This window comes from Lissotriton helveticus, chromosome 6 (assembly GCF_964261635.1).
Source record: "Lissotriton helveticus chromosome 6, aLisHel1.1, whole genome shotgun sequence".
Lineage (NCBI taxonomy): Eukaryota > Metazoa > Chordata > Amphibia > Caudata > Salamandridae > Lissotriton > Lissotriton helveticus.
Window position 1 is genome coordinate 211,765,481 of NC_136067.1, and position 17,879 is coordinate 211,783,359.

General features: G+C 44.2%; 1 protein-coding gene across 1 annotated transcript in view; it reads right to left on the reverse strand.

Annotated features, from left to right (window-relative positions):
- LOC144762433 (opsin-5-like) overlaps window positions 1-17,879 on the reverse strand; it is a 330,284-nt gene that overhangs the window by 186,224 nt on the left and 126,181 nt on the right. The window contains exon 2 of the mRNA XM_078647613.1: window positions 199-492. Coding sequence (XP_078503739.1) covers window positions 199-492 — 294 coding nt within the window. The remainder of the gene's footprint in view (window positions 1-198; window positions 493-17,879) is intronic.

A 17,879-nucleotide genomic window follows, 5' to 3' on the forward strand; every position in this document is an offset into this window, starting at 1 on the left:
GAGCAAGACCCAAGAATTCCCAGAAAAAGCTTTGTACTGGTAGGTTCCGATCTCTGATAACCCTCTGGGTTATGACCATAATATAAATAAAAAATAAAAAAAAATAAAAACGATTCTATCCTATAAACTTGAGTTATATTAATGATACTTCCTATAAAGTGTTCCCAAGTTAAGGATATAATTGGATTTAATACTTACTATTAGATCTGGGTGAAGTCGTCACCTGATATCGGACAATCGCCATTACAGATAAAGTCATCATGCTGGCCACCCCAAAGAAGAATCCCATCAAGGCGTAGTACATGCAGGAGGCATCTCCACCAATCCAGGAGTGGCTCCATGCAGAAGCAATGGCCAGTGGATACATGCTCACGGCCATTCCCAGGTCCGTCACTGCTAAATTTATTGTCAGAAGTTCCGGCGACTTAAGGTGGGCCGACCGCTTTATTGCAGTAGCAAGCACTGCTAAATTCCCCACAACAGTCATGATTCCTGAAAGATAAAAGGGAAATTAAAACAAAGAAAAGATTGAAGAAAGTGAATTATTAACATTATAATCAGTTAAAGGTGTTTGATTATAATTGTGATGTATGGACCTTATAGAAAATATTATTAGTTAGTTAAACAAAGAGATGGAAATACATCCAGTTTGCATCAAATATCCCAATTACATCCATAGCACTGACCAATTAAGAACCTAATTATGCATTTGCTCTCCTCGACGGGTAAATGTAAATGTAAATGTACAGGAATTTATATAGCGCAAATCACCAAGCGGTCTCTAAGTGCTTGCTTAGGGAACCCGTCCTGGTATTCCCCTGTGAGATAACCCCAGCAGGGTATCCACAAGGTGAAAGCCAGGCATCCCACCGCGAGGGGCCGTTGTGGAGATTAAGCAAGCTATTGCCCCGAGTCGCATAGTGTGAACCTGTGAATCGAGTAGGCACCGGAGCGAGAATTGTCGAGTCCATGGACATTTTAGGGCTCAAGACCCCGCCGAGCCGGGAATTGAACCCTGGTCCCGGGCTGACCTCTGCTTTCAGGTCTGCCTCCTCTAACCTGTGAGCCACACTTCTCCACCTGAATACCAACTGACCTGGAGATGCCAGGAAGATGCCAGAGACAGCTTCTTCTATTCAATCCCAGGGCCCTACTAGATCATCAAGGCTCCAATCACAATCAGGGACAAAACCAGTTTTTCTCTTCTCAGATGGGATCAAAACTCATCTAAATAGGGGAGTGGCTATGGAGCAGAGCAGAGGTTGCCTTGTGGCAGCTGGGTTCCGCCATCTTGAAACAAATAGTTGTGAGTAATTAATTGTGTCCACCTCCGGAAGACTCGGACAAGGTCAATCAAATGGAAATAAACACTGGGAAACCTTGGTGAGCATCTACTGTGAGGACAATATGTGCAGATATCCCATAAGTCCTTGTCCAGAAGAACTTGTTCAAGGTGGATAACACTTTAGACTCTACCCCAATCTCCACCAACAGGCTTTTCAGGATTTTATGCATATTTGATTTAGAGAGTGCGTCTTCGATTGCAAGGTCATCTTGCTGCTTGTTTCTGTGCTTAATTTATTCTTTAATTGAGTGTTACAGGGGGGCCTATATAGATCACAATGTAGGGTCCCAGATAAGGGGTCTACAGAGTTCCATCTTAATATTTTATTTAGAGGAGTGGTAGATCTTTGCAGCATAGGATGAACTAAGAAATGATTCATTGTTACCACTGTACATATCTGGGGAGAGTGTGTGAAGGATAGTTCAGTGTTACCAACTGTGCACAACATTGTGTAGATAAGTGGCAGAGTCCATTTGTTCTAGGCATGAGAGATCTTTTTTTGTTTTTGTACATGTGAGTCAACCAGTTTGTGATGTAGGTTCAGCTACCTGTAGCCTCCCCAGACAGAGAGAGGTCTGAGTGCCATCTGCATAAATCTAAATATGTAGATAGCTGGGCAAAATATATTCGCCTGGGCATGTGGATGCATGTACTCAATGAATCATAGAGGCAATGCAGATTATCTTTAATGCACACTTCAAGAGATCAGTGAGAGAACAGATCCTGCATTACAATTTATGGTATTAAGAGATCTCCCTTGAACTGATCTCCAGTCCTGCCCTGACTGCATATGGTATACAATATGAAATACAACTTTGCACAGTGTTACAATTAAAAACCAGTGCCCAGACTCACTAACATTTGGCACAAAGCAACACAAAAAACAATGTGCTGCACTGCACTGCACTGCATCTATTGGAGAGAGCTGGAACTTAAAAATATTGCCCATTCCTGCTCTCTCTGTCTGCTGACGCACTGACTGCAGCCCAACGCCAATGCAGGTACCTGTGCACTATATCCAAGGGTGCTTGAGTTAGACCTTCCTGCACAAAAAACAATCCTCAGAGGCATTTTACTTTTAATATGTGTACTGCATAATGCAGCACATGTAGAAAGAGGACATAAGGAGGAGAAATAAACATATTTCTCCTCGTTACACCTCTGTTGGGGTGGCATAGCATTTTGATGAATTCCCAGGTTTACTATTCTTAGTAAATCTTAGATTGCACCACAAACACTGCGTGGATGGCTGAGAATGCCCACACTCAACCCATGGAATGCCTTCTCATTGCAAAGGAACGCATAGCAGTGACTTGTGCTGCCCTGTGTTTCTCTAGGTTTACTAAGCCACGCAGAACCAAAGTGGATTTGTGTGACTTAGTAAATCTGACTTAAGGGCTTGCATTGCTTTGTGTGCCGCAATGGCAATGCAAACTGTTGGACTTGGCCCTTTTTGGCTAAAGTTCCTTAAATCTTTTGCCTTCCTCCTGGACCTTTTTCTGACATTGTGTTGCCGACTTAGATGCTTTGGGCACTTTGCCACTGCTGATCAGTGTCAAAGTGTAAGTGCTCCCTGTATAAAGTGTTATGGTAATTTGTTGTCCATAATTGGTATGTTTGTCTTACTAGTAAAGTCCCTAGTAAAGTGCACTATGTGCGCCAGGGCTGGTAATGCAAATGCTACCAGTGGGCCCGCAGCACTAATTGAGCCACCCACACAAGTAGCCCCAAAAAGAGATCTCATGCCTGTTAACTGCCTTGTTGTCCTGACAAGTGCACCCACTTGCCAGGCCTTAGCCTTACCTTTTTATGCACATCAGACACCTATATAGTAGGCCCAAGGTACCCCCCTGGGCAGGGTGTCAGTGTATGTGAATGGTAGGATATGTACTATGGTGTGTACCATGTCCTGACAGTGAAATACTGCCAAATTCGTTTTTCACTGTTGCAAGGCCATCTTGCCTGTAGGACAGAATGGGGAATGCTGTGTCAGATGTTTCCAGCATATCTTCCTATAGGCATAAGATGGAGAGATGGAGTTTAGTGTGCCTGAACTCAGAATTTAATAACACATCTTTTTGTGCAGATGGTTTTTAAATTGTGTGTTTAGAAACCACGCTTTTAGAAGTGGCTGGTTTCTTGTCCTAACCATCCTGCGTGCCTCTGCCTGGTTGTGTATTGACTGTCTGGGTTTGGATGTGACAGGGTCTGGGGAGTGTCCTGACACCAGGGAGGAGTAGGTGGGACAGCAACAGGCTGGCCTGCATTTGGTGTGGTGGGAGGAGTAGCCCCTTTGATGTGAAGAGAGCTGTGCTGCTGCCACAAAGGAATGGCTCCACCTCCTGCGGAGCGTCTGGGGCCCATACCCTGACTATCAAAGAAAGAAAGCTTGGGGGAGGAGCCAAGCTCGCGATCGTAATGGTCGCTCTGTAGCTCGGCTCCGTCAGCCTTCCGGCCTGCCTCGCATATCCTGCTGCATATCCTGCCCCGAGATGACACCCTCGAGCAGAAATAGAAACGCAACGTGTTGCTCTTACTCACCGTCTGACTTGGAGGCTCCTGCGTGCCGCGGTTCCGAAGTTGTGCCTCCTGAGGGACCGGGGCCTCCGCGGTGATGAAACCGGGGCCTCGCCTATTGGACCCAGCCTGGCGTTGATGTAAACGTCGGCCCGGACGAGAGAGGGGGCCACTGGCGAGAGACCGTTGTGCGAACATCCCGGTGGTCTTGATCCGGGCCTGCCTTGGCGGCCGTGAAGCTGGTGTGGGGCACGGTGCTCCGAGGGCTGATCGTGTGAAGGGGTCCCCCCGCCGCTGCTCCGTCCATCCACCCTGGAGCCTCGCGCCCGGGCTCTGTTCATCGGACACGCCAGCGATATTGCAGGCGGAACCCCGACTTTGGCGGCTCTCCTTTCTGCACCAAGGCTACATTAATGGGACCCCCTTGGTACCTGAGGGGGTCCGCGTCTGTGTGCCTGATCCGAGAGTCGCGGAGGGTGGTGACGAGACTGAATCTACAAAATGGCGGCCGTCGAACTAGGCCGTGGATATCCTCAAGACGGCGGACCTGGGTTGCTGGACTGCACGGGGGCCTGGACATGTGTGCGTGAGCCTACAATTGGCGACGTTCTAGACGCACTACGATCCTTGCATGCGGCCTTGGCCCCCGATGCCCCTGGGGGATCGGTGCGGTCCGCCGCCATCTTAGATGGCCGGTTCCTCACGGTCTCCTCTCGTCTCAGTGATGCCACTGCCTCACCCCCCTCGGCCACGATGAGGGCTACTACCGCTGTCCTTCGACAGGAATGCATACAAGTGGCTTTGGAACCTCCTGCGCTTCAATGTTTGGAGTTTGGGGGCCTGGATGTCGTGCTGGGGTCCGCTCCTGCTCGAGTGCCCGAGAGGCATGGTGGATTGCTGCATGTCTTTGCCTTGATGAGGTCGTGTTTCTGTGCTGCAGGGGAGCCCCCGCTTTCCCAAACAGCGAGACTGAACTCCTGTCTCTTCCTGCCCTTGTTAACATTGTTGGGACACTTGAATTGCATACCCGGACTTTTGTTCTCTTGCCTATGGATTGACCTCCCTGGCCTACGTCTTCATCGGACTTCTTTTCATTCGTGTGATTGCCCCGCACCGAGTTGCTCACTTCCCGCTGTCATGTGGTGGATGTTAATTGTGGCTAAGAAAGGCCTGGGGTGAGATACATTGCTCCCGGTGGATTGCTGGTGTACATATCCGTGGCGAAGTTTCCCGTATACATAGTGCTGTGGGTGACCCCCTTGTAAGTTTTATGACGCTCGAGATTGTGTCGTTTTCGTTTAAACGTATCACGATTGTATGGTTGGGCGGAGGGCTGAGGCCGACCGTTTTGTCTTTGCTCCTTTACTCCTCCCTCCTACTTCTTTTGTCTTCATGCCCTTCTTTTTGTCTCTTTATTCCTCTTCTCTCTCTTGTCTCTACTACATTTCGGGTTCTGGATTAGGGCGACAGGCACGCTGCTGGGGGGGTAGGCCGTAGCCTTCTGCAGGGGTGCTGGGTGGGATGGGTGGGATGGGTGGGATGGGTCTTATTTGCTGGTTTATTTTCCTTAGTTCTATGGCCCTTTTGTGTCTCTTTATAGGAGCGCCGCGTCTGTCCCTGCCTCCCATGGTATGCTTGGGATGGGGTCTGTATCATCGCTGTTCTCCTTATTGTGGCTATGCTGCATTTTAATGGCGACTCCCATCCCCTCCTTGTTGCTAATACTCCTGCTCTTTTCTGTGTCCTTGCTACGAGATGCTTGTTTCGGCGCGGCGCTCTTCTCTTTCAGTCTGTATTTTTCTTTTTCCCCTCTTCCTTCCCCTCCCCTTCTCCTTCTTTCTCTCCCAAAGGTTAGTATGACGGGCTAGTTCTAGTGATGTTAATAATCCGGTTCCTTCGTTCTGTTTCCGATGTACTACTGGGTGGTAGATTTGCATAAGATGAGTCTAATTGAATGTTGATTTGGGTTAACCGCATCTGTTTTCGTACTGCTGTATGCTGTAGTGACACTTCTCCGCATTGCTGCCCTTTAGTTTTCTTATAGCCAATGGTCTGCTCTGGGAAACCGGATTCATTTATGCTGTATCCGAGCCTGCTATACTCCTTGTTGTAATATTATAAAATTAACCTTCTTTATTCCTGTTTGTGGGCCGTCCAGATCCTCCCCCCCCCCCCCCTTCCTTTTTTGGACTGTATTGATTGCACACCATTATGATTGTTTCTGTATATTTTTCTTCTGTATTTCTTGACTGCTCTATCGTGTCGTGGCCGGCCGGTCTGGTTGTAGGCCCAGATTTGTATATCCTTTCTGTACAAATAAAGGTTTATAAAAAAAAAATAAAAAAAAGAAAGCTTGCACTGGCAGTAAGATACCCAGGTCTCGTTTGGACCGGGCTCAGAGCCCCCTGAACACAAAGTCTTCAACGACATTTAGGGGTATAAATGTGAGAGCTGAAACCCCTGAACTCAAGACTGAACTCAAGCCTGAAAAAGGATTGAAACTACTTTGTGATCAAGAGGAACCTCTACCAAAGAAGAACAGCTGAAGAGACTGAAGAGAAGGACTGACCTTGCTGTGTGTTCTGGGGCTGGCCTGCAGTTTGCTGATTTGACTAAGGAGAGGACAAGGGACTTTGCTGTGTGCTGTGTCCCCCTGCTTGAAAGGACTTTGCTGTGTGCTGTGTCCTGAAGTAACTTGTCTCCAAGGGCCCAGGAGGAGCTGGCTCCCTGTTGTGGAAACTCAGGAACATCAAAGTTTCCAAGTGTGTCTCAGTGATGCTGTGTGCGTGTGCTTTTTGCAGCCTGAGACCTTTGAGAGAATTGCCCCATGACCGTGTGCCCCAGAGCAGTCTTGCGCTTTGCTTCGATCAGCAGCATGACTAGAAGTGCTGTGATCGTTATAGCCATAGGCCCTGACTGACATCCCAAGGTGGAGCCATGAGAAATCATCGCTGCTGGCCCTAACCTGCCGTTGCCAAGGAGAGACCTGTGAACCTTCACCATCGTGGGTCCGAGGTCCTTTTCCTAAGATCAACGGAGTCGCGCCGGGAGCTGCGAGGCCGTCGCCTGGTAGCCCGACTCTCACTGCGAAGAGCAGTCGCCCTCAACCCGAAGCCGCACAGCGTGACGCCCAAGCACAAGGAGAAGAGAGAGAGACTGCACCCCCCAGGTAACGCTCAGAGAGCGCGCGTCTGTCGCTGCCTGGGGTGGAGTTGCATGCTACGAGAGACCGCTCTCGGCCTCCCCCATCTTTGCAGCGCGAGCCTCCGCTCAAGTAAGTATCGCGGCCCGTACTCGCCGAGAAGAGGCAGTACTAGGGTCTGATTGTGGAGCTGCACTTTGTTTCCGTCATAACAGTATTGTGGGCATATTTTGGCAGTCGCTGACCACGAGTCAGCGAAGAGTGGCATAGAGATCTTTACTAGCACCGCGATCGGTGCCGAACTGCATTATTACTTGCTTTTACAATCCGCATTAGTACTTGCATTATGGAATGCATTATTACTTGCTTTTACGATCCGCATTAGTACTTGCACTACGAACTGCATTTTTACTTGCTTTTACCATCCGCATTAGTCCTTGCATTACGAACTGCATTATTATTTGCTTTACGAACTGCATTAGTACTTGTGTTAAGGACTGTCTTATTTCTACATTATGAACTGCATTACGAACCGCATAGCATTGCATTAGGAATGGATTAGATCATCGTGAACTGCTCATTAATACCGCAAGAACCTACAAGTGATTGTTGACCTAATAACCGGCCCAGTGAAATATTACAAATACGCATATGCTGGATATTTTTATCGTTTCGTCTTATTGTATTTCTTCTTGATAAAGATACCGCTATTTTTCCTAAATCAGTGTGTTGTACCTTTTTGGTGTTATCACTGTGTTAGTGGGAGTGTGGTTAAATACTTTACACATTGCCTTGAAGATAAGCCGGGCTGCTAGTGCCAAGCTACCAGGGGGTGAGCAGGGGTTATCTAAGAGCGTGTCCCTCCTTTCCCTGACTAGAAGCAAGGGTCCCTATTTGGACTAAGGTACCTACCTCAGCCAACTAGAGACCCCCCAGTTCTAACAAAAACCTTTATAAATCTGGGCCCAGATGTTTTCCACCTTAGGTTTCTGAGTGTGTCCAGCAAAATCAATCTGTGCTCTCATCGTCCATGACTCTGAGAACCTGGATCGGAAACATGTTTGTGAAGATGAGGCATCTGTAATTCTATATGTCATCTTTTGTCCAACGTAAATACATTAAAAAATAAACCTAAAACGTACATGGTTGACTTGTATATTTTCCCCAAAACATGAAAAGTAGTACATGTATAAATTTTCCCCGAATCGGAAAAGCTGCTACTTTTGTATGGCGCACCTAAAGAACAGACATTCTTCAAGGAAATTGAGTACAAATATATTATGTACAAAAATGTAACTGATATACTTATTTATGCCAAATCCTAATTTTTTTCCGAAAACTTAGAAAAACTAGGGGGCATATTATCAAGCCCAATTTTGCCACTTTAGCAGCCGTTTTCATCCGAAAAGCGGCAATTTAAACATCGCACTATTATCAAGTACATGCTAACGCATGTTTCCTTGGGTTAGCAGCTGTCTTATCTCCACTTTGCATGTCAGCCATATATATCGCTAATGACATGCAAAGTAGGTGTTCCTGACTTAAACCCCATAGAAACAGTTGCAAACGCAACTTCCCTCAATCATCAATGCCCGCGAAGCAATAAGAAAGGTCGCGCTACCCGCGCATATTGGTGGAATTTAACCCCTGAAAAAAACTTGACTTAACCATCTTCGCAATGGGGGGTGGATTGTTAGGTTAAGGACACACTTGCCTATCAACAAGCTTTTCTTTAGCGTAGTTAATTTAGCGCTGGAATTCTCATGATAGTGCTGGTTTTACACGCTATCGCTGGATTTCCTATCGCCTTTGCGATACACTTTCTTAATATTGCAATATCACAGCGAGGAAATCCAGCGATAGCTGGTGATAAAATAAACAGCGCTAAGCGCGCTTTGCGATAATCATCGCATATTGTTGATAATATGCCCCCTAGGTGCTTTACACCATAAGAAAGGTATCCTGCTCCCAGTTAGCCATAAACACATTAGCAGTGGCATAACATCAGAACAGGTTAGTGAAGAAAATTACACATCATGTTTATGCAATACTTGTGCATTTATGGAACAGAGATGTGGCCAAAGAAACCTCCTAGTTCACCACAAAAACTGCCAGCTATTCTCCTTCATCAAGCAAAGCACCATGAACTCATTATTTACTCTGCTATATATTAGATTGGCCTACTTATGTCAAGACCTAGTCTCTGAGCAAGTCTGAGATCCATCTTATCCCCGCACATACCGTCACTTTCTTGTCAGACCACTTCTTGCCATGGCTCTTGTGTCAACTGATGGGTCTCTTTCATGAGACAGTTGTACTACAGGTGCCTGTCACTAGTATGTGACACAAACCACCTCATCATAACAGGGGTGGCTCCTCCACTATGGCGGAGGAGCGTAGCCCCACTGCTTTTAAGCAGTGGGAAGCAAAAACCTAAAATGATAATAACTTTGCGTTATTTTCATTTTAGTTCTGCTTCCTGCTGCTTTGCGGGTGGGTGAGTGAGTGCAGCTGCTCTGCTCTCTGGACAGGGGTGCAGTAGGTTGCTCACTCAAGTGCGCAATGACTGTTTGGTCGGCCCTCTCGGGCTGCCCAAACCAGTCAAGCGCACTTTCTCCTTCTCCATGCAGGCTGTGGAAAACAAGCCCAGACCCCCATTCCCTGGTTGAACGTCAAACCAGGACACTCAAAACCAATCACAACGCTGCTGCAGTGTAGTGATTGGTCAGGGGAGCCTAAGTGCTCACCAAAGACATCGCTGCAATCACCAATCACAACGCACTGCAGCATTGTGATTAGTGAGTGTGGCCTGCTCCCTGTTCCTCAATATGCTCGAGGAGAGCAAGAGAAGAGACACAGGACCCAGCCGGTGGCAAGGTACGTTTATTTTTACATATGATGTATCCCTCCTGTGACCCCTCTCCCTGCGCGATCCTCCCCACGTGATCCTCCTGCCCCACCTCCCATTCCGGCTGCCCCTGCTTAAAGTCCCCGGGTTGATATCAGTTACTGTAAATGTGTATTAGCAGAAGAGAACATTTTGACTAGCCCTGTAAACAACGTCCCTCTACCTGCTACTAATAGAGGCTATGCCCCCGATGCCTTCATCTTCCTCTTGACCCTTTCGACCAATGGAACGACGTTTAGTTCCCAGACCTATTGGTCACTTTGTAAGATTTCCAAATCACGATACCTAGAAGGGCCCATGGCAAATTGCAGTCCAGCCAATGCAGCCACAGGCCCACAGGTCCACGATCTCCCGTCACAGACATTTACAGTGATTTGCTCCAACTGACAGAGAGTCCTGATACCTCCCTGTAAATTTGTAACATCTGCACCAGTCCTTGCAGCATATTTGGAACCACTCGAATATGGAGCGACGTAGCATACCGGAGGAAATATCGAGACTGCCTAAATGAGGACATTCCTGCCAGCATGAAGACATCCCAACCCTTGAGGCGACCCGAAGTATAGGAACTACATACATTGGATAAAGGTGTTTGACAACACCACATGACTTATACCTTTACTGGTCCATAAAACAGCGATATCCAGAACCTTGCAGTGCCCTACATGAACCCTTCTCCCTGCTGAAGACCTTCACCCACAATTAACCTTTGGTCCATTTTGAAGGTTGAAACGCGTTGGCAGTTTTTCCTTGAGGCCAAGAGTAACCCTAAAAGGAATCAATACACACATGACTGTAATGTTTGGGCTTGATTAGATAAGCACGGACATGGTTTTTGACTAGGACTCTGACCCTTTTAGGACCTAGAAAATATAAAGCATTAAGGACCGAAATAGAGTAGGTCCCGGCAGCATCTACAACATTGTAGGACGGAAGAGTCTTTTTTCTTGCTGGGTTCATGTATTATGATTATTACTGTATTAAAACTGTAATGGCATATTGGCCATAGTTGTTTTCAAATATTAGACTTAGACCTTGTACGTTATGTAAATATTACAATATACTTTGTACATCATGTAAATAAAGTAATATTTGTTCACACTGTTTTGTGTAAAGTTCAAAAGTGATAATGAGGTGTATGTTTTAAACTTAAAAACGTGGGAAAAACCAGATAAAAAAGGACCGTGGGAAGCTGTGGGAGACATTGGTTGGCTATGATATTCCAAGAGAACTGTTGAGCCTAATACAACTTCTGCACACTGCAAACTGGGCACAGATCATTTTAGACTTAGATGGGAATATATCTAGAAAAATTGAGATTGGAAATGGGCTAAGACAAGGGTGTGTTTTAGCCCCTCAACTGTTTTCACTCTTTATAGCTGACCTACCCTCAATTTTAGATAGAGCAAGGGGGGCAAGCCCTAAGATAAATGGGGAACATATAGCATGCCTCCTATATGCAGACGACCTGGTAATTTATGACCAAACAGAGATCGGGTTACAAAGAAAGCTGAACAGTTTCCATGAGTATTGTAAGTCGAAAAAGTTAGTAGTCAACACGGACAAAACAAAGATCTTATGTTTTGGAAGAAGGGAAATAAGATATAGCTGGTACCTAGGCCTTGAGAAGTTGGAAACTGTAGAAGAATACAGGTATCTGGGTATGTGGTTTCAGAAAAATCTTAAATGGACAACCCACCTAGATGCATGTAGAACAAGGACAGCAGCGTCAATAAATGGCCTTAAGAAATGTAATGGAAGCTATGGAGAAAAATCGGAAAGGCCGGTCCTAAAGGCATATCTAGCAATGGTGCCCCCGCAATTCCTATATGGGGCTGAATTACTGTTTTTGGGTGGTAAACATGGTTGGGACGTAGAGGAGGGAAAAGCTTTGAAAAATCTATTCTCACTCCCTAAATGTTCAATGGTGCAAGCTGTAAGGTTAGAAACATGTGTAACCTCTTGGAAGTTTACAGTCTGTATGGCCTTAGTTAGATTCTGGCAGCGTTTGGGCACTGAGGGAGATCTAAAAGTCTCGCAATGGTGTAGGAGGGAAGCCTTGACGAGTGAACGATCATGGGCTAAAGGAGTTAGAAATTCTCTTAAGATGGTTGGAAAATTGCTGAGACTGGATGTAAGTCCCGTGACTTTCCAAATGGAAGTTACGAGGAAGGCTCTTAGGGAGGTAGGGTATGAAGTATCCCGAGCCGAGGACCAAGATTATTTGGCGACAAAAAAGTCAGTACAGTTTATGGCCCAGGCCTGGCGAAAAGATACACATTTTCCTTATATGGATAGACTACCGAATAGATGGCTGAGGAGAGAAGTTCTAAGATTAAGAACTGGATTGAATCCTTATCATTGTAAGACTAGAGTAAAATTAGTGATGATAGATAGCATTGGCAACTGCAAGTGTATATTGGGAACTACATGCGACATGATGCATATTTTATTGGATTGTACAAAGCTTTTAGAACCACGAAAAGAGATCTTATGTCCTATTTAAAAAAAATACTGTATACATAATAGACTTGCTGCAAGTGACCTCCTAACAGAAATGATGAATTTAGATATTACTTGTGCACTGGGGAGATTTATGCAAAAAGTTCAACAAATTATAAATTGCGATTAGCTCAAGTCGTGTTTGACCCATTTTAATGAGTTGTAAGTCATATACTGTTTTAAGGTTTTTATGCAACAATGAATTGTTTTTTAAAATGTTTTATCTGTTTAAGGACAATTGTCCAAATAAACTTTGATTTTTGAACTTTGAACGGATAAAAAAGAGAAAGAATAAGAATTAATGAAACTCATAGTCAATAAAAAGGACTTCTTGAGGAAAAATGACTTGTGCCAGATCCATGGTTGGGGAGGCTCTTGTGTATTGGTAAAGCAGGATCTTCAGCATGCAGAACGATATCATCATTGGCAGATAATGAGATCTAGTGTTCTCCAAACTCAACTGAGCGTCTCTAAGGACCCACCGCTTGACTAGCACTGTAATGGAACTCATCTGATCTAGAAGTGAATTATCGGTGGATTGGATTGCTGCCCCCAGGTAGGCCGGACAGTACTTAACCTTCACAGAACTAGGAAAGTCCACATTTCCCCCCACCGCTCTGCAGATGTTCACAATAAACTTGGATATGGACTGTTTAACAACCACATCTCATCCATTGAGGATTATTCTATATATTGTCAGGGTATTCTTTCAGTGTCCAAAGTGCACAAAAACTGTGGGGAAGAATCTTTAATTTCACATGTAATTCTTTGGCGCTATTCAACAGTAGCACAAGTAAAATGTTGAAAAACATATCTTTGTGCCCATGCATCGCCAATATTATAATATGATATAATATAACATAATACAATATAATACAATATATTACGATATAATACAATACAATACAATACAATACAAAATAATATATTATAATATAATATGATATATGATCTAATGTAATATAATACATAATATGATAAAATATAGCTATCTATAACCAGCTACTATTACAAAGAATGCTTCAATAAATTGGAATATTCTTTGACTTTGGAATGCTAATGCACAGTGTTAGTCTTTTAATACATGAAAGCCGGTTCACAACCTTCTCGTCAGTTTTAAACACCGAGTGGCATCATCAGTAGTTCATTGAGACATATTTCACATCAGTTATTGTAGTCAGTCATTTCAATGCTCTAGATATTTGCCAGCACAAATGCATATTAAGGAGACCCACTAGTCAAAGTCTGTATGTTGGAGTTAGGTCAATAAATCTGTTCAATCGCTTAAAATAACAATACATGTTTTGCATCAGGCAGATGCTGGAAATGAAATAAAAAAACACACTCCAGGACACCATAAGCTGGGCAGAGTTTGACAATCAACATATACATTTTTTTTAAACAGTGAACCTGTTTCGGTTTACTTAATTGTTCACAAACCTGCTACGTTTGAAAATATCGTGGGCCAGATTTTACTAGTCATAAATGGCCCTTTAGGTGGCTGGCAACCGGTAAAATGCATTTTCCTATGCACCACTCCAATTTTATGAGTTGTTAATCTATTACTGACTTGCAAAATAGAGTTTACAAGTCGCTATGAGGTAGGGGCGTGTGAAGGACGTCCCCTCCTAATAGCTAGTTCCACTGGTATGAATGAATGTTTTGCAACCGGGAACGTGGTCGCAAAACATTTGCATATTTCCACCAATTTTAAACTAGTGGTAAGCCATTTGCAAACGGGAACGGGTCTCCAAGGGACCCCTTCCCCTTTGTGAATGGGGGCATCAACATTTTTTCAGAGCAGGTAGTGGTCTCATTGAGCACTCCCCACTGTAAAAAAATGAAAAACGTAAACTTTTCTTTTTTCTTTTTGAAATGCATCCGTTTTCCTTTAAGGAAAAGGGATGCCTTTTGTTAAAATAAAAACAGCTTTATTTAAAAAGCAGTCACAGACATGGTGGTCTGCTGTACCCAGCAGGCCACCATCCCTGAGAGTGCCAGCCATTCCGTATGGGTCGTAAATTGCAACCTGCCTCAGGAATATTAAGGAGTCAGGTCCCTTAAGACCCATTTGGGAATCGCAAACAGTGTCTCACACACTGTTGTACAGTAGGTTTTACGACTCACAAATTGCGCATTGGGAAAAATCGCAATATACGAGTCGAAAAACCTGACGGTCGTACATGTGGCCCCTTGTATGTTTGTAAATAACAGCCTGTCTTTATTTAACGTGGTTAGAGCATCTCATGCAAAGAACTATTTGTACCAGGCAATTTCAAGGGTACAACAATGGTAAGAGATATGTGTATGGTCCAGTGTTTAATTTCTACTGGTGGTTACCGGTGTACAACACTGGCAATTATTTTGCAGGTCCACAGATTTTGTTTCTTCAGTTAGTGATAGTCCCGCACCCAAAATTAAAGGGAAAATATATATCGCAGGATGAACTGCTCGGTGTGGCTTCAGGCTGGCCCGCGTTGATCCAAGAGCTAGGCAATGCGTATGATGATGCATTCACCCCTGTTCTCATCTCTCTATTGTCTCATGCACTCGTCACTGCGCCTGGTGCACCACATACCTGCCTTTGTTGTAGCCTCCCATTGGATAATTATAGCTGGGGTCTGGCTCCTACCTGAGTTGGAGCAAGGCAGGTTTGGAAAGAGCAGGAGGAATTTGGAAGTTACGGCTTCGTGCAGTAATTCAAACAAGCGGAAATATGGACTTCAACCTTGATGCCAAACCAGTCCAGCTGTAAACCACCCTCGAGGTACTTGAGGCGGCCGCAGCCACTGCAACTTTCACTCTTCTCCGACTCATTAAGTGGCATACAACTAACCAACTGGTACAAACACTCCCAGTGGCTGGGTGGTGCAAGAGTCGCATCGTCAGTTTTTGATTTATGTCAATGAAGTGTCGTTTTTCCAATGGTGACTATTATTATGGCAAATTGCACTGCTTTTGCACTGTGTTGTCTGCTCCCTGATGTTTGCATTGTTATTATTTATCAAACAACAGAGGCAAACACAATATGAAAACACACATTATTGCCTTTCAGTGGAACTTTTGGAATCTAATTGGTGCTCACCCTTGATGTGTGATTAGGGTGATTAGGGTGATCTGTTCCAAATGGGGGTCAAGGCTGCTGGCTTATTTGTGGCTTGAGGAATCAGAAGACAAATCTCGGCTTTCTGACTTCAGCAAAACTGTTTGATCCTGAACACACACTTCTCATTGTGCGTCAGCACCCATAAGTCACAGGCTCGAGAATAGTCTTAACCGGCATTAACCTTAATGTTTTAAAAGACGCAGGGCTCGAGAGTATGGTGCAGGTAGAAAAAGGCATGAGGTGGAATCGAGACAAGGTAGCCTTGGTATTCTGCAACCCAGGCATTCAGAAGCGCTGGGTTTCTGACAAAAGTTGGAGGATTGGCACCTGTTCTTTTACAAATTAAGCACTGGTACAGTCTGTTCACTGGTCCGACTCATCATAAAACAGCATAGAGGCTTAATGTGCCTCCTGCAAAGCACAATGTGTAACATGCCTGTCACTGATTTGCATTTTATCTAGATAGGTTAGTTGGTTGCTGCTTTTGTTGCAGAGATCCTTCTTCAGGTCATAAATTATATTACTTGCAATATATAACTCAGTGAGTTGTGAACCAGCATTAAGGAGCTACATGCTTTATTTTGTTTCATCATTCTTTCTTTATTTAAAGGTTGCTTAAAAGGGTTATTTTGGTCGTAAAAATACTTATTAGTACAGACAACCCCACCCACTGCGTCCTGCATGCCACACAAATTTCGGTCAACATCGTTCTGGGTCAACTAAGGCAAAAGCAGTCCTGAGTTGCTTGTGTTCTGGTACAGGGAGGACCTGGCCTGGCATGTTGGTGGACTTTTACCATTGGAGCATGGTTGATAGTGATTTGCATATGGCTGGAAGCAAACTGAGGTGGCATGGTGTGCAAAATAACGATGGATTGAGATCTGCCCCAAGTAATTACTAGTGACTTAGATTAATTCAAGAATTCCAGCCATCACTTTTTGGTATACTTTAATGTGTTGTCTTAAGTGGGACAGGAATGCCCAGACGTAAGTCTCATGCACACTTTGTCACTGGAACAAAGATATACCTCATTGATGAGCCCTAAATAGGGCAAAACCGGTCCTGAGTTGCTTGTGTTCTGGTTCAGGAAGGACTTGGTCTAGCAGCTCGGGCTGGACTGTTCCCAATGGAACAGCATCAAGATTGATTTGCATAAGGCTGGGTCCAATCTGAGGTGGCATGGTGTGCAAAATAACGACGCGCCCAAGCATTTCCTCCATCACTTTTTTGTTTACTTTAATAGGCATCTCTATTACAAAACATTTTTTTATATAAAACCACAACAGGCGGTAGGGGTGTCAGGAACACCAGAGACAAGCTTATGGTCATGCTCCTGATTTTAAGCGAGTATTTAAAAACAAAATTATTTATATATATATTGATCCAGAAATGGGGGTCAGCGGGCTAATAGTAATAGAATACCACTATAGTTTAGGTCTTACCACGGTACCATCACGTCCAGCTTAATAGTATACCTCCACACCAAGAAAATAAGCTGTGGTAGAGAAATTGCATTTTTTCCAAATGGAAACGGGTAATTCTTTTTCGAAACTCTGAGTTTTATATGTTATATGGTTCCATAGCAGTCTGTGTAACTTATATCCAGTAGACAAGTGAGATACCTGCTCAGTGTATTTTCCTTACAGTTTTTAAAGTGACGTGGGGAATGTAGGTTTGGGCAGCACATGGTACTTTAGCACACGTTTAGGTTTACTCCCCATGTCCTGAATTGCTCCATTTAGCAATTCCAGCTGGAGAAAAAAAAATCCAACAAAGTACTATATGGCTGTAGCTCATCTCTAGCCTCCATCTGTACCGAATATCGAAATCAAGATACATTGGTTCTGATTTTAACATCATTAAATTGTGGATTCAACAGAGTAAAGCATAGACAGAAGGAATCTCTTGCACCATAATCAGGTTAGGCAAGTGGGTACTTGTTGAAAAAACAGATGTGTGTCTTTTACTCAGAACCACTTTGTATTCTGGGACCTGGACCAATTTGTCACACACATCACAGGGATGCTTGGCAGATGTGCAAGTGTCTGGGATTAAAACTCTTGTGCTTTAAATAGCCAGCATCACAAGTTACATGTTGAGCACAATTTAGCTTGATTGGTCGGGCGTATAGTATGCACTATCAGAATTTACTCATGTTATTGTATTATTATTTGTAATGTACAGATGCATACCAGAAACTCAGCTAGTAGCCAAAGCAAGGAATAAAACAGGGATCATTCAATTAAAGACTGCAGTATTCCATAATGAGATAGAGCTTAAAATTAATTAAACAACATGTTATAATACAAGATTGAAATTCAAATTAAAAAGAATGCCAAACAAAGCTATGTGCATAATA